We start from the raw sequence: 25681 nt of genomic DNA, 5'->3' as shown, positions 1-25681 counted from the left end.
TGTGCAGCAGTTGTGCAGCATTGTATAACTAATATAGCGAAAAACAAGTCGTAATAAAATTTAAAAAAAGGTTATCCAATGACACATTAAGCAAGCATGATGCATAATATAAAAACTATGATATTTAAATGCACTTCTTACGTTATTCTGGGTTTACACCGTGTCCTTACGATTGTTATTACTTAAGAAAAAAAAACGGATTACATTAATAACATTATATTTACAGCAGTGCAGCATTGTATAACTAATATAGCAAATAACAAGTCCAAATATTATACAGAAATAAAGATTAAAAAAAGTTATCCCATTACACATTAAGGAAGCATGATGCATACAATAAAAGATTAATTAACAATTAGTACCACTGATTTAAAATAATAAAAAGACAGTGAGACAATTTAAAAAATAAAACAAAAATTAAAAAATATTCAACACAATAATTACCCAACCATGATGTGAGGCACTGTTGGTTTACTTTATTAAACTGATATTTTCTTACAACACTTTCCTTAACATTTCACTCACGCATATATGACAGGGGCAGAAAGCGATCACCTCTTGCAGAAGCCTAGTGCAGGTTAAAAGAGCAAAGGGTTTTAATTTTAATAAAAATTATTCTGAATAGCACCAAGGGCTATCCTCCTTGGCTTTGAAGCTGTAGTATTGTCTAGCCCGGAGAGCCGAAGTCGGTAGTTCTCGCCATCTTCTAATACACCCTCCATACTTTTGCCAAGTGGCTCGATACTTTTGTTAATTGATTTCTTAATAACATTAGGTGGAACTTGGCTGCTTTGCCTGAAGGCCAACTTCTTTCTTGCTGGTGAATCTTTGGAGAGGTTCGTCAGAACACTTTTTCCATATTTCTGAAGGTACTCCACACGATCTATAGAATAATTCTGATTGTTCATGTTCTCCTCTGTGTCTGCAGGAATTCTGTTTTCCTTTTCAGTTGATTCGCTTTCTTTCAGCTGATTGTCGTAAACGGAAGGATCCACAGCAGTAACAAACAGTTCATTACCTTTTAGTGAAGTTTCACTTTCAGAACCATTTGAAACAGTTTCATCAAAGTACTTTATTTTTTCAGGTTCTATTGCTAGCTTTGAAAGGATGCAGTCGTGCAATTTTTCGTTTGATATATGGATGTTATTAGGAGCAGGAGGCTGATCCTGTCGACTTCTTATTTTGTTGCAGTCAGTTTTCTTCGGTTGTTTGAATTTAGGACTTGGTTGAACGTCTATAACACACTTATTGCCAAGGAGTTCGCTTTCAGGCCAACCATGCTCTGAAGCTTCTTCGGCTTGCTGTGTACGGTCGACGTTGATAACATGGAACCCAAACGCCTCCCGGACCGAATTACGAAAACTATGACTGTTCCTGTGCGTCCCTTGCTTTCCAGAGACAGGTTTTAAGCGGTCCTTTTTGCTGAATGATTTCATTCTTATTGGATATTTTGTTGTCTTTCGGTGATTATAACGATTTGGAGAGCATTTTATCTTTACATGGCGATCAGGTGCTTTTAGGTCGAGCAACGCATCTGGGTTATCAGAGTAGCAGCCTTCTTTACCAAGATACATGTCTTGATTTTTCCTTACCCAATTTTTTACCAAGGTGTTAGGGGATCCAGGTTTATGCGTATTCGGTGTTTTACACATTTTGGCTAGCTTTGTTCGTGGTGTGTCAACATCATTATTTTCTGGAATAAAGTTTGTTGGTGAGCAATCATTGGTAGAGATCTCCGACTTTTCTTTTATATCGTACGCACATTGCAATCGAAGTGGTGCACGAGAGTACTTCATATTCAAGTCGTCACCCGGGGTTGAAGTCGCCCTTGGCCGCGGCATCGACACTTTACTGAGAGTTCCGTCTTTTACAAATTGCTTTTGGGATGGTTTGAATGATTGTACTTTATAACCTGCCGTAGCGTTCCCCAATACAGCTATCGCCACGCCACAGCTGCCACTTCGTGAGGTCCCCGGAAACAAATGTCGGTGGTGGGGATTAAACTTATGCTTATCGCATGTAGTGGCTTCTGTTTTATACGTTTGGTGAATGGTGGTTGGAGTGTTGTAGCTGCATCGAAGATCGGTAAAATCTCTGTAATCCAACTCTTCCTCTGACGATTCTGTGCTGTCGTGCTTGTCTTCTGATGAGTTGTGACTTCGGTGATACGGCAGCGACTTTGACTTGATTGGGTGACTTCGCGAACAGCACAAAAATGAATTACAAACAAAGCACATTTTGTACCACGCCAAACAGCAATGACATCGATTGACGCTAGCAGGGTGGAAGAATTTGTAGTACAGCAACATTGAAAGAATTCCTTAAAGAATGGAAATGATTGTTGTTAACCAGTAATTACAGTACAATATAATCACCACATGTTACAGTTTTTATCGAGCGTATTTGGTCATTATTATATCCACTTTTTGGCTAAAAAAATTTAAATTCAATGAATAGGGGAGCTAAAATGTAACAATAAAGTTTTTGATATATGCGAAACTATGCAATTAGAAAGATATCATTAATTAACGTCGTATTTAATAACAGCATCACAATTTGGTCACCACTTAATATTCTCGAATATATTGTGTTGCCAAATAAATACCTCTTTTCAATAAATATAACACAGTAAACTGATTTCAGTCCTAACCTACTCCCTTGAAAACGGATTATTAGCTAATTGTGGTGTACACAGTACTTTTACAGGTAAAATAAAGATCATTATCGCACAAAAACATAATGACAGAGGAAAAATACAATTTACCTAATATAAATCCACCCCATACTGCACATAAGGCTGGTATGTTGTACCATAGTCCAGGAGTTCTATAAGGCCACCACATAATAATCATGAAGCTATTCTCAGCCAACATCACCTGAAATATTTAACAAAAATACGTTCAATTTTAGGACCCGCCAGATATAGACCAGGCGTAGCCCAAACTTTATTGAGTTATGTCAACCCTGTAAATACAGCAAAGGGTATATTTTATAAAAAACAAAAATATTTTTTTTTAACTCAGTCAGCGTGACGCAAGACCATGCAGGGTTTCGGGTATCAGTATAAATAAGACCAGCAGCAACAAGACAAGCATTTTGATGGAATTTTATAAGTATCCTGAACGACCATCGTCACCAGCCAATCTAGACACTGAAGCGTGGTCAATCAACATGCTGGGACCCCGGACAATAACAACATTTTGTTAATATAGGAATTTTTTTAGTCATCAGGGATATTCAAAGTAGAATATAGAATCCATGGATTCGAATTCAAATGGGATTCGTATCCAATTCTGCCGTTTATTTTGGATAATTGGAACCGATATAATTCAATGTTTTACCGCCGATAGTTGCGTCTAATTCTACTTCGCAAGTGGCAAGTTTAGATAAAGGTCTGTCGCTGCGGCGACACATTTATAGCGATTGCTTTAAAAGGAACATGGTAGTGCAGTGTCAGTGTTTTTTTTGGCGACCAATCACTTTGCGTCTCGCGGTAACCTTCGCCTAATAATTAAGTGCCAATCAAGCGTTATTGGGCGAACGACTAACATGTAATGCCAGATGTAGAGCAATTTCCTTAAAAAGTTGCAAAAGTCACATTCCCTCGTAAAACATCCTGGCCTTGGACAAAATGCGCTACAGGGTTACTTGAGGTCAGCTTACGACCAATATTTAGCGAGGTTATGCATAGCGTAATCGTCAAGTATTGGTTATGGTAATTGGTTATAGTAACGTTGAATTCTTTGCAGTACAATAATTGACTGCATAACAGATCACGTTAGTCAATAAAAGTAGAACAGACACACAACAATGTTTTAAAAACAAGATCGAATTACTAGAGCTGAAAAGAGTTCATTATGTAGTGTTGCATTGTACTCATTATATTGGCAAAAATAAGTTTTGTCAAAAGCCTCTACATGTAATACACAACTGCTTTAATTTACAGAACTGCTTCAATTGAGAGGAATGTTAATCATTTGGGAGATTTTTCTTATTACAATATACACATATTAGCGAATTATTTTATGATTTATTGCTGTGACTGTGGGTGCTGTAGTAGGGTATATTAAGATTAATCCCTCACCCGAACAAAATCGAGGTTAAATAATTAATAAAAATATAATAGGATTCAATATTCTGGGTTCGGAAGTTTAGATTCAAAACCTAAAGTTCTAGAATCCCCTAGGATTCGACATTTCAATAGAAGCCTAAGTGTTTATGCTCCGTTATTATATGGGTTAACCCAGTGTTTCTTAACCTTTTATGCAGCAACTCAGATACTTAGCATAAGAATAACAGCGAAGCTTTGGCGACACCCAAAATAAAGGGCACCCAAATAAAGGAGATTGTAAGCCATTTCTCCAATCCTTAATATTTAAAATAATCATAAGTTGTGTTTCTTTCGATTTGTTTGCCAGACAATTCCAAGTTTCAACAGTACTGTTTATTCAGAGATTAGTATTTTTTATTTTTTAATGTTATAGGTTTATAGTTCAAAGCAAAGGACAAAAATTACCAGGTAGTAAAACGATGCTCTGCATCTGGATCGTCCTTCTTTCATATTGAAAAAGCAGAAAATATATATCACACCCACGACAGCATTGAACAACCTCTCCTCCCACCAGTTATTACAAAAATCTGTGTCTTGTGTCATCACCCAGGAGCTCATCAGAAGCCAATGTAAACCTGAATGAAAAATAGACACACATACATTTTCAACAACTGTGATCTAGCCCCTCTGAAGTTGGTTTAGTCTGTGATGGCCTATGGTGTACCAATGTAAACCTTTAAATAAGTCATTTTTTGCTTGAAAATTTATATTATTTTGATGTCACTTTATGGTTTTAAAAAATGTGTTTAATTGTTAATTGGTTACTTGCTCATGGTTTCAAACTTTATTATCAAGGAGTCGGTAAATCGGTGTTTATCAACCTATAGGTCGCTGTTTGATCGGTTTGATTAAAGACTGCAGTAGTTCACATGGCCATGTTAAAATCAGTTCTCAGCAAAATTTTTTTCTAAATTTAAAAATTTGGTTGCCAACGCTTTGCTGTCATGCAGAGTAATTCGGACAGCCTGAAAAAGGTTGAGAAAAACTGTGCTAATAAATTTAAGACAAACTTGCGAAATGCAAGCACTTCTTGCAAACAATTTCACATCATTACCTAAAAGTTTTATTTATTTGAGGTAGTGAAACAGGCAACAGTACAAATTAATTAAAAAGAGTGTTTATTCATATCTATTTAGAGGCTAAGCACCATACTACATATAAAGTTTTCAACGAGATGATTATCATGTTGAACAAATCTAATTAACCTTACCAACAATAAGCAAAGTCCATTCTTGAAATACTGTGGCAAATAGAACAATGGCAACAATTCTTCCGGTGACCATTCCTACTCTCCAAAGTGTCTGCAGAAACATTCCGCTCCAGGAAACACGGTTTCTCTTACTTGCAGCTGCTCGTAAAGCTTTTGTGTATGCCACAATCGCCCAAGAAAGGGAAATAAGGCTAAAGCATGCCGAGATACCTGTCAATAAATTTAAAACAAATTCCATTTGCATGACTAAATCATTAAAAATAAATAGGTTTTTCACCTAAATGAAGTTCAGCAAGGTATTTCACTTTTCTGTGTATTATTTTGTAAAAAAGTTTTAATGAAAAGTTGAAGTTTTTTTATGGGATTGTTTGTCATAAAAAAAGAATGCACTAAACGAGCTAGTTAATGAGGTAGGAGAGTATTAATAGTCATGAACCAGAAATATTTTTTGACTCAACAAAACAGGTTTTCTAACTGTACCACACACTAAAAGGTTTACATTAAGTTTAATGACTAAACTTTAGGTTAAAATGCCAGAAAATGTTTAAAATGTGTCAAAATAAAAAAAAAGGGATTTAAAATAAGTACTACAAAAGTTAGGCATCAAGTACCTTTGGTAACAATTTGTTGTAAGTTTATTTTAGCTATTGTTAAATCAATGGGCAGATTACATTTACTAAGAATCTTAAATATAACGATGTCACAAAAATAAAACACCAATTAAAATTTAATAAAGCTTGGAAAATATCTAATTGCCTGTCAGAATATGATCTCCTTCCACTCTAATCATGATGTACAGCTGCAGCACGAGTTGTGGTGCAGACTCCAAGAAACATTCAAACAAACGTAACATGCTAACATCACTCAGTTCTGAATACATTTTCTAAACAGACAAGTTATACAATATAAATTGAAAGTTACCTGATTTTTAAATAGCCTTTAAGTATTAGAAAATTAGGATGCTTTTAACAATTAATTTTTCGCATTAAATCATGATGGATAGCATTATCAGAAAAAATTAGAAATTTGTCCAAACCTGATAGTCCTCTATACTTTTAGATTTCCGTGCGTTAAAACCGTGACATAAAACATTAATGTAACGTTTTAGTGGTCCCATTAAAATAAGATGTGTAAACACCATGGGACAGTCAACTTTATGGCCATCAGCAATGTACCACCTTGTGCTGAAGATCTAGAATAGGCAACAGAAAACTTTGATAAAATGCAACCTCAAAAAATAAACATCACATCTACAACAACTTACTTGCATTACCACTGCTGGCAAAATTAGGAAAACCAATGTCAAAGCAGCCCAGCTGACTTCATCAATTTTCCAATAAACAAGCATTACAAGGATATCTAGACAAAATAGGTTTAAAGAAAAAATAGAGATACTAGTACAGTAAACTGGAGAAATTTATCATATTTTTTTGTTTTGTAGGCTATAGAAGTTTTGTCTATAACCAATTTATTTTAAGGTAAACACAAAACATGCTATTCACCATGCAGTGTTTTTTTCAGTCTCTCAATTTTGTCTCTCTTTTAAATCAAGAGACACCAAACTTTTTTTCATAAGAGGGTCGGATATACAATGTTGTATTCACCTTATTTGACCTAATTAGTTATATTCAATATAGTTTTGCATGGAACAAAAATTTCTGTTAATAAAGTATCAATAATCATATCTAGGTTTATTTCGAAGCCATGCCGCAGACTGAAAGAGAAATCTGCGAATGGCGGTTTGATGGCCCTTGCTTTAATTAAACAACTTTTATGGGATGCTCATCCAAAATCCAATAAACATCTAGTCAGCTGACACCTAAAGGTTTAGGAATTCTATTGCGTCAATGTAAAAATGAAACAACATAAAAAAAAAAAACGGAAAAAGGGCTTATGGTATATATAGTTTTGAGTACGAAAAACAAATATTCGATAATTTAGCTAAAACTAAAAAATTAGGAAATACGAACTAATCAAACTAATTACATTGAAATGAATCGGTGTAAAAGCTTAGAATTGTCCCTGAGAAATTGCTGTGTTATTTGTAAGAATTATGTATTTTGTTTTTTTATAATTCAGATAAAGCTTGTTTGCTCTATTACATATATCAAATTTGTTAAGTTTTACATTTGTTTATAGGAATGCATGATTCTTATTTTCAAGCCAAAAACAGGTGTCATCCGCAAAATGCTTCTGTGCTAAATTTTGATGCCTGTGCCAAATAATTTATGTATTTGAGAAATAATATGGGACCCAAAGTGGACCCCTGGGGAACATCGCAATATGTTAAAATCCAAATTGATTTTTGGTTACAAGATTATATCGTTGTCTATCTGTAAGATAGCGTAAGATAGCAAAAATTGTAATGTTAAGCCTGAATGAATCCATTTTGATATTTTGTAAGCAATTATAAATCTTCTTAGTATTTTATTATTTTGTTATAGATTAGTTTTTTAAATATTTTAGAGAAGATAGGTAGAATAGATATGGGGGGATAGTTTAATTATGGTTTGGAGTTCCACCTTTGTAAAGTGAAAATAACTTTTGTTTGATTGCCGAATTTATACATGAATTATACAGATAACATAACATGAATGTGGTGCAGTAATTTTTAAATTAGAAAGTACCTTTGGGATTCTGATTTAGCATAGGATTACGGAAAAAAAGTTTGGAATCTTAGGCGACCATAAATTAAAATGCAAATAATGTTAGCAATATGAACCCCCGGAAGAAAATGTTGTGTGATTCTAGACCAGACATGGGCAAACTACGGCCCGCGGGCCAAATCCGGCCCGCTGGGTAGCATAATCTGGCCCGTCTGACAATTGGCTTAAACCAATTCATTACTATTTTTTGATTACCGTATCCATTAACCCCACAGAAAAAACATTTATTGTTGATTTGGTTTATTGTTAATTTGGTTCATTGTTACGTCACAGTTCAATTGTTGAAACTTTGTTTAATAACAAATTAATCTGCTGAGCTAGCCTACTTGAAGATTTAAAGAATGGCTCGTTTAGTAAAGTTTTTGAAGCTTTGTGAGTATCACATTAATCAAGTTATGCTAACATGTCGTAACAGTTTCAGTGTGAAAGCTAAATAAGATTTGTTTTTAAACTTGTTGATAACGAGCTAAATTATCACTGTATGATATTCAATGAGTGCATTAAAGAAGCGAAAAGTGGATAATGAGCGCAGAACATTCAAAAAGGAATGGACAGCAAAATATTTTTTTACAGAAGTCGGATCAACCGCGGTACGTCTTATATGCCAAAATAAAGTTACTGTTTTAAAAGAATACAACATCCGCCGCCATTTTGACACCAACCACGCAAACTATCTTAGTGGCCAGTCAACTCAACAACGAGAAACTACTGCGCAAAGATTAACAACAAATTTTCGGATTCAACAAAATACTCTTTTCCAGCAAACAGCCATTCATCAGTCAATCACCAAGGCAAGCTTTTTACTGGCTTTTAGAATAGCAAAAGCAAGCAAACCGTTCTCTGATGGAGAGTTTATTAAGCAGTGCATGGTAGAGACAGCAGATCTCTTGTGTCCAGATGCAAAAAGCAAATACGAACAAATTAGTTTATCATGAAGAACAGTAACTCGCCGTGTAGAACAAATTGACGAGCACTTAACCAGAGAGTTAAAAGGAAAAGCAGATTCATTTATATTTTATTCCTTGGCATTGGACGAAAGTAATGACGTTAAGGACACCGCCCAGCTTTTGGTTTTTGTCAGAGGGATTAATACCAATTTTGAGATAATAGAAGAACTCTTAGCCATGGAATCACTAAAGGGGAAAACACGAGGAGAGGACCTTTTTATTAAAGTGTCTGATGTGATTGACAGGCTGAAGGTACCTTGGAGCAAACTTGCAAATGTCACCACAGATGGATCACCAAATCTGACGGGAAAAAATATTGGACTGCTGAAAAGACTTAAAGATAAGATGGAAGAGCAAAGCCCTGGGATGGATATAACTTTTTTACCCCGCATCATCCACCAAGGGGCACTATGTAAGTCTGTATTGCAGCTTAATCATGTAGTGAAGGCAGTGGTGCAACTGATCAATTACATAAAAGGGAGAGGACTTCACCATCGACAATTTATAAGTTTCTTGAGGAAAAAGATTCTGACCATCAAGACTTGCTTTACCATTCTCATGTTCGCTGGTTAAGTCTAGGGAGAGCATGTAAACGTGTCTGGGAACTGAAGGATGCCATTAGCTCATTTTTGAATTTAATCGGAAAAACTGATGACTTCCCTGAGCTAGAAGACATAAATAGGCTTTGTGATTTTGCTTTTGCTGTGGACATTTTAACACATATGAATGAGTTGAACACAAGACTGCAAGGAAAATATCTCTTCGCCCACCAAATGTACACAAATGTTGAGGCTTTCAAATCTTAATTAACTTTATTCTCAGAAGAGATTTTCAACAATTCTTTTGTGCATTTCCCTACTCTAGCGACGATGAAAGAAGCCCCTAAACATGCGAATAAATACAGCAAATTACTGGATAATCTGCACCAAGAATTCTGTCGTAGATTTCTTGATTTTGAAGAACTCAAAATACCATTTCAAATCGTCTTATCTCCCCTGTCTCAAGTTGCTACGACTGCACCACCAGAGTTACAACTGGAACTGATCGATCTTCAGAGTGACTACCTTTTAAAAGACAAATTCGAAGCCCTGAAACTGAATAACTTCTACGCTTCGTTAAGTGATGCCAGGTTCCCAAAAATTTGAAAAATGGCGCAGAGAATGTTGGTTTTGTTTGGCTCAACATACATTTGCGAACAGACTTTCAGCCTGATGAATTTCAACAAATCTAAGTATAAATCTCAGTTGTCTGATTTACACCTAAAATCTGTTCTGACAATCGCCACAACCAAATTAACCCCAAATTTCGATACTTTGGCAAAAAATGTTGCTTAAGGACTTTGTTCAGATTGCCGTGTTTTGTTTATCATGTCATTTAATTTCAGAAACATGTTAAATAATGTAACTATTTTTTCTAATAAACTGTAGCTTAACACTATTGTCTTTTCATTTAGTCACATGGCCCGCTTGTCAAAAATAAAAAACAATTTGGCCCGTGGTTCAAAAAGCTTGGCCACCCCTGTTCTAGACCAACGCCAAAAATTGTGCCCTAATAAAAAGCAACCGTTAAGTGCATACGTGTAACGTATATAGGGCTCACCTGTAACGATATCTGCGAGGTATGTTCCCATTGACACAAGCACAACAAAAACATCAAGACATGTAAAGCAATATTCAGGAACGTTTTGTTTTCTCTTTCCATGGTGTATTGATGAAAACACCATGTCTGATGTTTCTGCAGCATGTTCTTTCATGTTTCCTATGTACTTGTATAGTCGTTTTGAATCTCGCGCCACACAAACTTCAGCATTCTTTCTTTTGGATTACTTGTATATAAAATACGTCAACCAAGGAAAGAGGTTGTCACGGTCGACTGGTTTTGATTAAACTATTTACTTCCAAACAGCAGCACATTATTGTTACTTGTGTGTATTGAATTTATTAAAAATATAAAAAATAAAACTCAAGCAGCTTTAAGTATGTGTTTTATTCTAGAATGTTACAAAAGACTCAATTGTTTATATAGAAATCACATAGCCTTTGACTTAACTCACCAGCGAAGCATGAAGCTTTGCAATTCGAAGTTAAAAAACTGCAAAACAATTCACTTGTAAATTTGTAATGTACTCAAATTTTATAATAGAGTTAGCTCTTCTATCTTTACACGTGAAAAATCTCGGGAGTATGCAATGCATGATTTACACTTAACAAATTAAATAAAATCGTATAGGCATGCATACAAATATTTTGAAATGAAACTTGCTGGCGCTCTTTCACTATTGTACGTGAAAGGTTATGCAAAAAAAAAAAATAATACCGCATACCACAACGCATATTGTTTGGGTTAGGGTGCGGGTTAGCGTTTGGGTAAGGGTGGGTCAAGTAATATTTTGTTTATTATTAATAATAACTTGACCCACCCTCAACCAAACTCTAACCCGCACCCTAACCAAAACAATATGCGTTGTGGTAAGCGGCATTTGAAGAAAAAAAAATTTTTGTTAATTTTTACGTTCAATAGTGAAAGAGCGCCAACTTGCTAACTATAACAGTTATTTTTCAGCATTTGCTAGATATTTAACTAAAATTCTGTTTTTAATTTAAGAAAAGTGCCAGTTTGGAACTATTTCATCAACTATGAGTGACTCTGGCGTAGAGCAATCAAGTTGCTCAATTGACCAATGGACAATAGACTTTGAATATAATGAGGAACTTCAATGTTTTGATCAAAAACCATGTAAGTAAATATAAAATTATTTACAATCTTTGCCGTAGAATAAGTTGAATCAACTTTTACTTTCTTAGGTCTTAAGAAAACCCTTACATATGCCAATGATCCAACTTCTGTCATTAGAGGACTGCTTTATTGCACCAAGGAATGTGTCCATCAGCTAACAACAGATGGTTAGATTTCTTTAAAAATACTAAAATTGTAAATATCCTTAGCTGCAAGCGTAGATATAATTAAAGCTTCAAATCATGCCACATGTCTCTAACTTATTAATATTACTTAACTAAGCTCAGTTTTTTTTTCGAAACAGAATCTTGCCATCCAACATAATACATTTTGTCAACAATAAAAGTTTTAATTTTTTGACATTTAAATATTTTTTACTAGTTGTTTGTATGGAAATACTAAAGATGCCTTTTACTTGTGAAATACATATTTTACAAAATAAGTTAAAAATTAAGACCTTGATTGCTGATCATTTCATGAAGCTGTGCGCCTTTCAACCAACTCACATGGCTGTATGTTGTGTAAAAAAAAGTTATTTTTGGTTTTTCAAACCCTTAACGACACAATTAAAATTCATTGATAAAATGAAATACGCGAAAAATTTATTATGTACAATGTGATTAGCAAATATATAATTTAAGCCTTTGTGTTTGTTAAGTGTGACATCTAGCCAACATGCATAGCAGACTGCTCGCTTGAATAATTTCCAGAACTGTTTGAGTTTGCATCCCATGCAGTTTGATAAGTTTGCTTTTTAGAATAAGTAATTTATTATTAAGCCTTTCTTATTTTTTACTACCAGTGTTTATTTGGCACTTATAGATCAAGTATATATATAATATTTTGTTAATTGGCCAGCATTACATGTTATTTCAACAAACATTTTGTTTTATTTATGACAAGGAAAAATAATACAAATTGCACAAGTAAGAAAAGTGTCAGAAAAGTTGTGTGAAGTTATTGAAATGATAACAGACCTTACAACTGATGAAACAATGAAACTGTATTTGGATGAAACATTTCTTGTAAGTTTTTTTTAAAAACAAAACAATATTTAGATTAACTTTAAAATGTTAAAATTTAAAGTGTATTTTTTTGTAGCCTAAACTGATAGAATTTACGCAAATTGTTGCAAGTTCATCTCAAGTCGGAGAGATTACTATGTCACACAGTTTGCGTATTTTTAATGCAACAAAAGCATTGGTGAAAGAATATTTGAAAATACTGAGAGTACCTGTCATGTCTCGGGTAAATATCATTAAAAATTATTTACTTTTTAATGTTTTTTAAAATCGAATTATAAAGATTACAATACTTCTTAGTTGTAAATCGGATATTTTGCTGACAATTACCTGTAACCACTGTTTGGTATAATACTTTTTAAAATAATACTTTTAAAGACAACTTGTTTCAGGGTGATAGATTCTATTTGCTTCACAACAATGGGTCATTCTATTGCTACTGGTACAGTGGTGGCACCATATGTCATAGATTTTTTTAAAATTTTATATGTAGAATCTCTGTGCAATTCTATGAAAAGTGATACCAATTTTACCGAAATTGGTCTAGTACTTTTTGAGATATCAGCGAATGAAAATTGGTCCTTTTTAGGCTTTTTCGTGATCGCTCATGCATAAAATTTAACTGCAAATTTTGTTTGACCCATTATGAAGGTGTTTTAAGTGGTAACTAAAAAAATCCAATGCATATCAGTTCTTCAAAGTAAGCAGATTCTAAAAAGATATATTGTTGTTTGTTTTTGTATCACTACAGGCCTCCAGTGGCTAGTTTCACACATGACTGTTTGTGATCAGTCATGCATGACAAAACTTTGATCAGTTATACCGAAAAATACTCTACTTCGATTTTTCTGCAACTTAGCTTAAATGAAAGGTAATTTTCTTGGCTTTCTAGCTTCCAAATATGAAGTGGGATATTTGAGTAGAAATGACAAAATTTGATTGCTTTGTAATAGATTGCGAAAAAGCTTTATGACGCACTATTATAATGTATAATTATGAAATGTGATTGTCCGGTGCTTCCAGGAAGTCCAAAAAACTGAAATCTGCTGGTACAGCAATGCACACTAGAGGCCAGTGCTTTGCAATAACATTGCGAAAGATGTAAGCTTTTGGTAGTATGTTGCTTGAATATGAGGTGTCTTCCAATATGCATATATACTTGTACTTAATATTATATAGTATCTTTCTCTTTGTCATCGTATAGAATCCTCCTCTGTTAGTATAAGTAGTATTGTGCGCTGATTGTGCATAAAGTGTTTCAGCCGCAAAACATTAAAATTATTGGCAATTTTCGCCATACATCGATTGAAATTATTGGTCTATGTCAGGGGTGGGCAAATGTATTCAATGGAAGAGCCATTTGCAGAAAATACAAGCACCAAAGAGCCTCAAAATTTTCTCTATAAAAAAACGGTAAATAAAGCAAGGCCCGCCGCAATCTTAATTTATTAGGCCTTATTTTATTAGGCAATTCACATTACAACAGACAAACAAATTAAAGCAAAATAAAAAAATTAGCCTTGTTTGAACCTTTAAGCAACTAATACACACTAACCTACATAACAACCCTAAGTCTGTAAAATAGAACCACTAATGTTTAAATTGTTTCTATGTAAAAAGTGTTGTTTACAAACACACAAACAGGATCAACCCTAAAACACTTGGTTTGCACAAAAATGGCTTCATAAATCCAAGCTTGGATATTTTTTGGTAGGATATGGTCACCTATATATTTAACATTAGACAAAAAAACACATGTGTGTTTTACATATTTGTAAAACTATTCTTTTCTTTTGATCCTCCTTGTTTAGTTCAAAGAAGAGTTCAACAGAATTTTCATGGAAAAAGTTCGTCAAGAGAAATTGGCAGCCAAAAGTAAGCATTGTTGAATTTTCGTATTTACTCACACCTTATAAAAAAACAATGAAATGAAACTACTAATTTAATTGAGACTTTGATCTGCTAGTACAGTGGTTCTCAACCACCATTGGGTGCGTTTATATTGGTGGTGCTTGCCAAGAAATATTTGGATTATTTTGAATCTAAATATTTCTAAGCCTATTAATTCAGTTGTTTGTGAAATCCAGCCATAAGACCCAAATGAGAACAACATCAACAACCAAAATAATAAAAATACCCTATAAAGAGAAAAGGCTTAAACCTGTCAGAACTTCAGAGAAAGGCTTAAACCTGTCAGAATAAGCGTAAATGGCCAGAACAAAGCCTATATAACTTTTTACTAAACCCCACCCCTAACTTTATTAATAACTCCCCCTATAATATTAACCGAAACCCCAGCAATTCCCTAACGGCAGGGGCAAACAATATAGTGCCAAAACAGAGGTGCCCCAATGGTGCCATTCAAACTAGGGTACCTCAACGTTGACAGCAAAACATCAGATGCCTGACAGGTATCCCCCAAGCTTCACATACTCTATCCCTACAGTTTAACTTTAATTTGTCTATTATGTACGTATTTTGGACTTATTTAAACAGGTTTGGGTCTTTTTCTTGATCTTACTAGGTCTTATTCTGTCACAGTTATTGTTGTGTATTTGGTTCTATTATGCCGTTGTTGTAATACTCTGCATTTGTAGATTATTATTCTTTAGATATTGTAGACTTGTTGTGTGTTACCGTTGTTTGTGTACAGACTTACAGAGCACAACTAAATTAAGACTTGTTGCAGAGTTCATGTGATTTGTTTCAATGGAATTTATTGTTATAGTAATACAGTAAGATTTCTTAAAATTGGCATAATCTTTTTTTAGTAGGTTTGAAACCACTATGGTTGGGGGTCATGATTACATGGTGCAGAATTTAACTGCTGGGCTGCATAGTTTTTAATATTTTGTATTTTAGGCAAATTATTTGGTAATTAATTGTGTTAATACGAAAAGCCATATCCATAGTGTGTTCTACCTTCTTTGACTGGTTTTAGTTTACCCCAAAATATGACAGAATATGCTTGCTATTGTCTGTATTAGGAAGCAAAAACTGAACAAATTTCACACAATAAAATTATAGATATCATTAATGGTTATTATATGGGCCGAAAATTTATTTTCGGGACATATCTTGTTTTTTTTGTTTTTTTTTAATTTGGTAGTTTTAATTTCATGTTTGTTTAATATTAATACATAAGTCATATCTTGGTAGCATGTCTTTCTGCTGTATATTCCCCAAAATTGGCTAATTCAGAATATTCAGTGATATTATCCTGGTAAACTGACTTTTATTTTCGTTAACTAAATGAGAGTTTTATTTTTTGTTAACATTGAACTTGGTTGTAAAAAATAGTTTCGGCCGTCAGTGTTGTTTGACCAACCTCATTCTGCAAGGTACTAAAAAACAAACTAAAAAAGCACTTTTAACTCTTCTTTTTAAGATTCTTTGGATTTATTTTTTTCTTGTTTTTTATTATAAACCATAATATGGCCTTTATCACATTGTTATTCAATACAGTTTTAAAGTATTTAAAAACAGGCTTTTATCATGTTTGATGGCATTTTAATTAACTGACTCTTCTGCTTGCCTGCAAAAAGCCTTATTTCCATTTCCTCCCTCTGTACAGTACACAATGGGTCTTACCACTACTTGTACAAACAAATTATCTGCTACATTCAAGGAGCTGTTAAAATCAGTTCTCTTTAATTGTAATTTATAAAGAATAAGAAGTCTTGTCAATCTGTTTAAATTATACATGTTATAGAGAAGGAATACCAAAAAATGTCAGGAAATACTAATTAAAAAATATTTAAACACTACTGTCAACAGAGTAACATATACACATTACATTAATTACTTTGCATCAAACACTTGGGTTAAAATACATATTACAGACTAACCAAGATGCACATGCCCCTATTCGTTTTAGTGAGATGCTATTTAGGAGGCCACAAATACCAGTTACTGCTAACCAGGTTTATTTAGTGAAATATGAATTTTTTAGCAATTATAAAAATATGTCAAGAAAACAAACAACACCAAGGTAAAACTATATCACTAAATATACAATATTTCTAACCTTAATATTGAATTTCTAACCTTTCTACTTGTGTGTGATAATTTATTTTAATGAGTAAACAAACATGCAAAAAGGAGCCAGAAAGGATACATCTTGTTTATGCACAATCATGGATATAGAAATCATGATTGCTATTTGTTCTACTTTTCTATTATGATATTTATTTCAACATCTAAAACACACAATTGCAAAACACAGACATACAGAGATCGCCAGAATCTTCTGCTGATACCGAAAGTGTTCTCATTGTGGAAGACAAAAGCCGTCCATCTAAGAAGGGGATTTTTAAAACACAGTAAGATAATCCATGCATGGCCCAATGTTGCCTATTAAAATTGGGTTTGTATAAGGAAATAGTTGCTTTTGTTAAATAAGAAAAATACTTGTCTGCACTGAATGTGTAATATTGGAAATCACCTTGACCCTTCCACGATAAATATGTCGACCTCAATTCCTGATCAGTAACAGCAGAATAGTTTTAGCAAAGCTAGTGATTCAGGTTACACACTTTCCATAGATGTTGTAAAAGTACAACTATTAGGCAAAAAAAAAAATTGAAGTATTTATATATTATTTTTTAATGCTTTTGCCTAATGTTTATACTGTTATGCTGTTTATTCAGATAAACTGATAATTCCTTCACTGGCGTAATATCTATATTCTTTTAACATATATAAGTGTCTGACCTGAATTACTAGCTTTGCTAGACTATGTTGCTGAAAAAAACACAATTTGCTGATTTAATTTGTTATTAATTCATGGATAATTCTTCTGGCCAAAATAGTAAGCATGTTTTTTGTGCTATTACTGTGCCAGAATTGTCTTCCGTTGTTCACCTATCTCCGTTTTTCTAACTGGTTAACTGATCTTTTATGTTTTGCTAACCAACACCGACACAGATAACAATAACTGCAAACAATTTTACTTTTCCACATTTTACCATTTGGTTTATTTTGATATAACAACTCATTTTACTTATTAATTCTTATGTAAAACACTGTAGACCAAATGTTATTTCAAATCAATAGTATTTCAAATCAATAGTATTTCAAATCAAGTAATAACAAAAATTTTTCAATATATATGTTAAAGCCAAATTTTACCGTCTTTATTTCATCTCAACAGTCAATCTTAAGTTACAAGCCTAATATAATTTGCATTTTTTTAATATCAGAAATCTTCAAAAATCTGTCAAAGAACAACGACCTTTGTATGGAAAAAGGAAAATGGTAAGCGTCCCTTATATGATGTACTAGAACTAGACGAAATACCCGGCCTTGCCCAGGTTCGATATAAAGTATTTACCAGTATAATCCAGTAAAGGACTATGGGCGTTCCTCCGGCGTTGTAAATCGATTATAACTGCAATAAGCGCGGTAACTTATCTATCGAAGTTTTGCGTGGTTATACAAAATGAAACCAATCATTATACTGTGTGTTCTTTATCTCTAGTATATATTACGTTGACACAAGTCCCAAAATATGATTGGGAAAATTGGCATTTAACCAAAAAGTGATGTTACCGATAGAGTAACATCTTCGTCAGAGGAATAAAAAGTGCTATATATTTTCATATGGCATAACAGTTTTTTTAGGCCAAAACGCTGTACTACCTTGCATCAAACGTTCGGTAAAAATAAATTTCACACCATGTGGTGTTTTTTTTTTCATTTTGCGATCATAGCAGAAAATGTACCCTACATAGTGAAACAGTTAAGGGGATGATAGTCCTGACGTTAATTGTATCTGGAATGGTTTAACTAAATCCTTCCCTTTAATAAAAGTAATACGGCGTCTAAATCGACAGCCGCATGTTACAGCCGACTGTTTAAAAAGGATTGTGACAACTTAATATGTAACCAAATTACAATGTTGTTTGTTGTTTTTGGAATAATACGACTAGATATTCGACTATAGCACACTACACTTGGCTAAGCGTGTCACACCTGTTTTAAGTAACAAACGACTTTATATTACTGACAAACGCAAAACTTTAGTTTTGTTTAAACTTGCATGATAGTGTGATATTCAAGCAAATACGTAGTCCCGGTTCCAAAGTGCGTTAAACGTAAAAAAATCTCCTTTAAAAAAAAGTGCTCACTACTGTTCATACTGCTGCAATAAACGCAATATTTTGGGAACTTCACCTAAATTTTGCGTGGTTAAACACAATGTAAGAAGACAGTAGGCTTTAGCGTAAATCAATATCAATTTTTCTCGGAAAGGTTTGTTGTACGACATCCGTGTGTTTTTTAAAGCTTAATCAAAGTATGTTGGGATTTCGACCCGTTAGGTAGATATTCAAGCTAACACAAAAAAAATATATATATATATTTTCTATAATGTGTTTTTTTTCATGGTATCTAAAGTCCTAATGAATGATATGATACATTCATGTTATTCCAGGCCTTTACGATCCACTCAGATGTGCGCATCATACGCGGCGTGGTTCTTCTGGGCCTTGGAAAGTGGAAGCAAATTCTAAACAAATACACATTTCCGGCCTACAGAACATCAGTGCACCTCAAGGACAGGTAAACCCTGGCAAAATCCTGACTTTGTGACAAACTAAGATGATATATTTGATATCGTAACTGAAGTGGATTATTTGCTTTTTTGTTAGATGGCGTAACATGGGCAATCAGAAAATAGTTCGCATAGCAGAAGACGGGGAACTGATACTTAGTACTGCACATAAGATTGCATATCAACACTTTGTGCGGGATGAAGGAAAGCAAAGAAAAGAAAGTTCGTGCATACTTCTTAGTTTTACCATATAATTATAACATGTTGCCAAGTGTAAATAATGGTTTTGCTTTACTCGTGTCTTGAAAAAAAAAATATATATGTAGTCGAAGAAACAAAAAAAAATGAGAAAATTCATTTTTTGCTTCTGCATTTACACATTTTTGAAGTGTTTTTAAGTATGAATTTTTTTGTTTTACATTTTAATCGTTTTTAATATTTTAAAGGAACTCCCACCATCCGTCTTCGTCGCAAGAGGTAAACTTTAATTGAAATTCGTAATAAACATTCATTTGAAACTTTATTAAAATTTATTCTTTTTACTACAGTTCTTTGTCGTCTACATCCACTACATCTGATCTGGGCCCACCGCAATTAGCATCAGGTAAAGTTTTTTTTTCTAAAAATTACTTTTTGACGTAATTAACTACGCAATTTGGCGTTTTGTAGAATGTAAGATTGTGAGGTATATATAAAAGAACAGTTTAATGCTAATTAAGATAAGTTGAAGTAACTTCGCTGCAAGGTAAAGATCGCTTTAACTGACCCATTCGAGCGTATAGTTGAGAGGGCAGCTTTAAGCAACCCGAATTAAATAGGAGAATGTTGATAAAGGTGGCTTACGTGAAGAATGTCACAACAAATCGTCATCATCTGCCACGGTTGACGAGTTTAAAAGCAAGCTAATTTCACTAAAAAAGCAAGTGAATTGTGATGAAGGGAGCCGTGAGCCAGTAATAGTGCGGGATTTGCTTTTAGGCCTACTTGAACAAGCTCAGGCAGCAGGCAAGAGTAAATTACCGTGTATTTTGGTTATTGTGAAAGCTTATCAAATGTGATGTAGAAAGAATTATTACAACATTTGTAAACATTTTACGTCCTATGTAGAGCGCGCACACATCTTGTCAGTTAGTTATAAGTAGTTTCCAAAGTAAAGTGTTTTGTTTGACCAGCATGTGCATTGTGCAACCATTTGTATAATAGTTAATGTGACTGTAAAAAAATGTGAAAGTATTATGTTAAAAAAACAACGAAGACTAGCATGTTTCTATATTTTAAACGTAACACTATTAGTAAGTACGCCTATTTGCATAAATTTGTTTTTTTGCATTAAAATTAAAATAATTATTCTCTAGAATTTATGTAACTTCGGAATTTTATTTTTTTTAAATATAGTCTTTCTTCATAAATTATATCCCAATACGGAAATATTAATTTTCAGATGAAGGAGGTGCATCAAGTGAAGAGTCCGCCAATGAAGCAGAATCGGCTGAAACAGAAGAAATGGTCAGTTTAACCCTACAAACTTGTGTACTATATAATTTCTGTTTTTTATCTCGATATCACGATAATATAGTATTTTAGTGCCTTATTGACCATAGGCGATAAATTAACCTAATATATGATATTTTAATTTATTAAACACTTGAATGTTAAACCAAATTTTTCACGCCTTTCTTTGTTTTTTCGTATCTTTAGATTTCTATTTCGGAGATCGATTCTGACCAGGAATCCCAAAGCGAGGTTGACGCGACTGGTGGGCGTGCAAAATCGAGGTCCGACCTGCGCGAAGATCCGTTGAGAATAAGACACGAAACCACGGTCAACGACGTCGCATCGCAGTCGCATTCCGTAGCCTCGAAGCAGACGCTTCGAGAACAGGTCGACGTCACAATCCTGGAACGGACCGTCTCGTCCTCGCCCAGTAAAACGAAGGCCGTTGACACCTCGTCGCCTATCCAACGGCGTTTAAACGGACAATCCGGTTCGGTCCCGAAGCCCCGTGTGCAGTCCCGATTTGCAGTCGCCCCAGGCAAAAGTCCGCCAACTAGAGCTTCCACTTGCGCAAACCGTGACGTTGCTAACAGCGCTGTGCCGTCCGGTCACGGAATTCCAAGATCAACGCGCCAGCAAAAAGACACTGACGAAACAGCGGCTCCGTTGTCTGAAAATAAGAACGACGAGGGGGAGGATTGCGAGCTTTTGTCGCCCGCCAAATCTCGCTCGCAAAGTCCTGAAGGGAGCATGTCGCCTGCCCGGAGGAGGCGTCGTAACACCGCTAGGGGGAACAGCATCGCAAGGGTGGAGGGTCAGCACAATGGTAAGCGCCTAAAAGTTGACCAATCGATTAAGTAGCAGCAAAAATTGTTTTCAGATAGAAAAACATTAAACCTCTGAAAAAAGACGTAATTGTTCATCTCCAGTCTGTTTAAAGTTTCCCATCCCAAGTATTCATTCACCTTGTTGTTTTTGTTATTGCTTCTCAGTAAAAAGGAAACGACGTCTTTGGCTTGACGATGGCACTGGAGAAGTGATGACGTGGGAAACTGACCCGAAACACAATTTTGTGTCGCGAGAGAAAGCGTCAGACATTTTCGATACAGTCCAGGCCAAGAAGTTGCGGACGCACAAAAAAAAGGCAAGTTTCTACAGTTGCGTTCCGTATGTGAGGATTTATATAACTTAACCCATTGCTTCTTAAACTTTTTTAGTTTTTTCATCCCTAGCATCTATCTCCACATTTCATTCACCCTTGTCTCATGATATGATAAAACTCGTCTGTATATAACAGCACAACATGATTAGTTTGTTTCGCAAGCTATCATCCATTTCTGACTGTTCACCCTTCACCCCTGCAAATTCTGGGTTTAAACTAGGCATGACCGATACTTAGTTTATACGTTAGTTGGGTTATACAAGATTTTCCTACAAGCAAGGTAATGTAAAAAAACTAGCCCATGCTGACATTCGCCCTTAATAAAAAGACATTTCCACACCGGAACCGTGTGGTGACTAAAATGTTTAGATACACGAAAAAGAAAGGAAAGAATAACTGATTGATGTGAAAAATTTGCGCTCCAGAAACAAATTAACTTACACGAAGTAAGCAAATTCTGATTGTAGGCAAAGACGTCACAAAATTACGTCACTAGAGGCATCTCTTAAGGTTTCTGCTGATCTAATAAGGTGTCCTGTTTTATTTGTTGGCCTCAATAAAATTTATACCAAACTATCACTTTGAATATTTTCACACTTTCTAATGAGTTTCACAAGTTCTACTTATTTTTCTCAAATATTTTCGTTCTAAATCGTTTCTAGTGCATGTAAGTTACCTAGCACCCTGCGGACATATTTTGTACCCTTACCTATTTGGTTATTGAATTGTTCTTATGTACCACATATTTATAAATACTCATTTTATTTGTTTGAAAATAACCATCATACTAAATCGCATATTGTGAAGCAAGCTGTGATTAAACAAGTCTGCATCAATTGTTTAAAATAAAAGGAGTTTTGGATGTGCTGCGGATTTCGAAAATGACCTCAGATTGCTTGTATGGCGTAATTTATTTTTAAAGTGAGCCAAATGGCACTTTTACACTCCTGTTACAACCTATTTTTAGAAATACATTTACAACTTTTTGGTTATCAGGTAGTTTAGAACAATCCAAAATGTTGCCCGTCTTATTTTGGGCTAGTCAAGCATTCTTGCGTTAAACTTTTCATAACTCAAAACACGATTTTGGCAATTTTACTGAAAACATGCGCCATCCTTATCTAGGCTTTTCACATACTGCTTAATTAGCCCCACCCACCTTTATGTAAATAGGTGATTGGTTACCTATGTTTTTATTCCAGGAGTACATTTCGATAATTAATATATAATTAATAAGAAAAAAATGATATACCAAGGCAAAGACCGACTGATTTTGGTAAGCTTTCCTTGAGTCAAGTGCCTGTACAACTTCTGAGGGTTACATAACAGTTATACAAATTTGTATAATGCCATGGGTTATGAATATAGAACACATTACGAATTATTTTGTTTTTGGTATTCTTAGCCGTGGACGGATTGGGAAGAAGAAAACCTAAACAAGGGAATCAAGCGATTTGGCAAGGGCCAGTGGTCGATGATTTTAGATAACTACAAGTTCAACAATAGAACCACAATCATGCTCAAAGATAAGCACAGGTTAGTCTATGTAATTAATTTTTTGTAGAGTTACCTAATCTGGGTTGTTTTTTTGTACCAAATTGGCATATGCAAACATTCCGTTTAATATATAGCTTCCTATAAATGTTTTATTCGGCGTAAAAATTTCGTGCTTAGCTACGTTTTTGTAAATGAATTATATTTTTAGGTACACTATTCGTCGATTTGGAATGTAGCTTAAAAATGAATTTCAAAGCCAAATGACATGATATCGATTTTCTCGAAATATAAGGCTTTAAAATGAATTTTCAAGATTATTTTTTTATCTTGTTATTTGCTTTGTTACAAAGCTACTATTTTAAAAAGAAAACGAAAAGCAATAAATGAGCTTTAACGATAAAATTTAAATTGAATCGCTTTGCAGGACGCTTAATAGACAAAAGGAGCAGATGCGTAAGAAAGTTGACTCCACGTGACAGCTGAGTCGTGCCTTGTGTATGATTTTTTTTCGTATTGTTCCTTCAACTTTCTAATGTTAATTAACCATCACACTCTCAATTGTTATTTTTTCAGCAATGTTTCCCTACAGTTTCTCAAGATAGTGTGTGGTGTTTTTATCTTGTGGGCACTACCGTCGTGTAATACTATTGTTTAAATTTTGCAAATTGTATACGTTTAAAAATTTTACGTGCGTTATTAGAAGATAATAGTTTTTGTTTTCGTTTCTACTTTTAGTTAACTTGTTGTTTCACTTTGTATGATTACAGAAAGTAATTTTCTGCAGTCGTTGTTTTAGCTTTTAGTCCAGGCATAACTTCACTACAAATCAACGGATCAAGCTTATACTTCAAGGCTTCAGGAGATGTTTTCTGCCATAGCCATTTAGGACAACCACCTTCACTACAGATTACACCACAGTTTCGTGCATTAAGCAACACCATAGTACTTGTTTGAAAATACGGTAGCATTGCCGTTTGCTTTGTACAGGCTAACTTTTACGCAAAGTTTTTACTGCATAGAATAAGTGATCAGCAAATGGCATGTAGGTAGATTCTTAAAGATGACCTCAGGGTAAGGCAGTGTTGTAAGCAAATCATTTTGAAATGAGTTTAAATAACAAGTCAAGTCATGATTAGAGCAAGTCCTTGTCAAAAGACTAAAGCTTAAGTTTAAACAATTAAAACAGATAAACTCGTCCGATTATGAGCAACATAACTCAACAAAAAAATGCAACGTATAGCAAGGAATTTGTTTTATGTACAGATCTTAAGATAAATAACCTGGTTTTTATTATAATGAAAAATGCTTAGCGAAAACACTTAATTTCAACCCAAGTCATGTGTACAAAAGACTTAAGTCAAGTCATTTTGTTCAAAATACCGAAGTCAAGTCATTTTGTTTAAAATACTTCAGTCAAGTCATTTAAAAACAGTGACTTATCTGTACTTAAGTCAAGTCATTACAACGCAGGTGTTAGGTCAACGCAAACACAACCTGGACGTGATAGCCGCTTAATTAAAACTGTGTAAATAGCTTCGTGCGTCTCGCAAGCTTCGGTTTGTCCACTCCTAGCCTAGAGAGTTTAGGCCAGTAATTCTCAATACCTTATTATTAAGGGGCGAGTTTTTGTTCGACTGAAAAAACACAACACTTTATTTTTGGGTTATTAGACCGCATAGGCAAAGACTTTATTCTCGGGCATTATGTGTGCTAATCGCCCTGAATCACAACCTGCATGCAAGTTTTTTCAGGTATTTTAAACAGCAAGATTGTCTAACTACGAACAAAACACTTGTTTGACTTCAAAATCACTACAAAAATCAAATGTTTTAAGCAATGGTTTCAACCCTCTATATCAAACTTGGCCAATCTCGTCATCTAAGCCTTTTCTGGTAAGGGGCGGATTCAGCATTTTTGTTTGGGGTATAAAATTTTTAGAGATGACATCTCAAATTTAGGTCATAAAAGTAACCTTAAGAAACTTGTTGTTCTCGTTTGAATTGTTACAGGAGAAGGCGGAATTTTGCGTTTATTAGGTTTAAATTACCAGACAATTTTTAAGAGGAGACGTGGCGTATTGATCATATATATCGAGATGTTTTCGCAAACAAGTTGTTAGCCATTACCTTTAACAGCTGCATGGTTTGAAACAAGGTGGTCCAAGCTCGACAGCATCGCGGGCCACACTATTTCTTACATACTCTTGCGGGCCACATAAAGTGCTACATGCGTGCCTGGAGCGGATCAATGATTTTTCGTTTAACGTCAAAAGACTTATATAAG

General features: G+C 34.4%; 2 protein-coding genes across 2 annotated transcripts; one reads left to right on the top strand and one right to left on the bottom strand.

The window, feature by feature from the left end:
* Positions 1–59: 59 nt before the first annotated feature.
* On the bottom strand, positions 60–10687 carry LOC146148393 (uncharacterized). The gene is made up of 8 exons (XM_083388031.1): positions 10534–10687; positions 6586–6680; positions 6358–6513; positions 6078–6204; positions 5322–5531; positions 4517–4686; positions 2765–2876; positions 60–2320 (listed from the first exon to the last, which is right to left on the bottom strand). Exons 1-8 carry the CDS (start codon positions 10685–10687, stop codon positions 603–605), a joined length of 2742 nt encoding a protein of 913 aa, XP_083244157.1. The 3' UTR covers positions 60–602.
* Positions 10688–11492: 805 nt separating this feature from the next.
* On the top strand, positions 11493–24085 carry LOC146148392 (uncharacterized). Its single transcript, XM_083388030.1, has 16 exons — positions 11493–11670; positions 11739–11837; positions 12574–12695; positions 12772–12918; positions 14504–14567; positions 16918–17014; positions 17894–17948; positions 19126–19253; positions 19343–19467; positions 19692–19722; positions 19794–19849; positions 20687–20751; positions 20944–21565; positions 21732–21883; positions 23307–23437; positions 23823–24085. The coding sequence occupies exons 1-16, from the start codon at positions 11571–11573 to the stop codon at positions 23872–23874; spliced, it is 2046 nt and encodes a 681-aa protein (XP_083244156.1). The 5' UTR covers positions 11493–11570; the 3' UTR covers positions 23875–24085.
* The last annotated feature ends 1596 nt before the right edge of the window (positions 24086–25681 follow it).

This window comes from Ascidiella aspersa, chromosome 4 (genome assembly GCF_963924565.1).
Source record: "Ascidiella aspersa chromosome 4, kaAscAspe10.2, whole genome shotgun sequence".
In the NCBI taxonomy this organism is placed as follows: Eukaryota; Metazoa; Chordata; class Ascidiacea; order Phlebobranchia; family Ascidiidae; genus Ascidiella; species Ascidiella aspersa.
The sequence above is the reverse complement of the archived record's forward strand: the minus strand, read 5'-3'. Positions and strand labels throughout refer to the sequence as shown.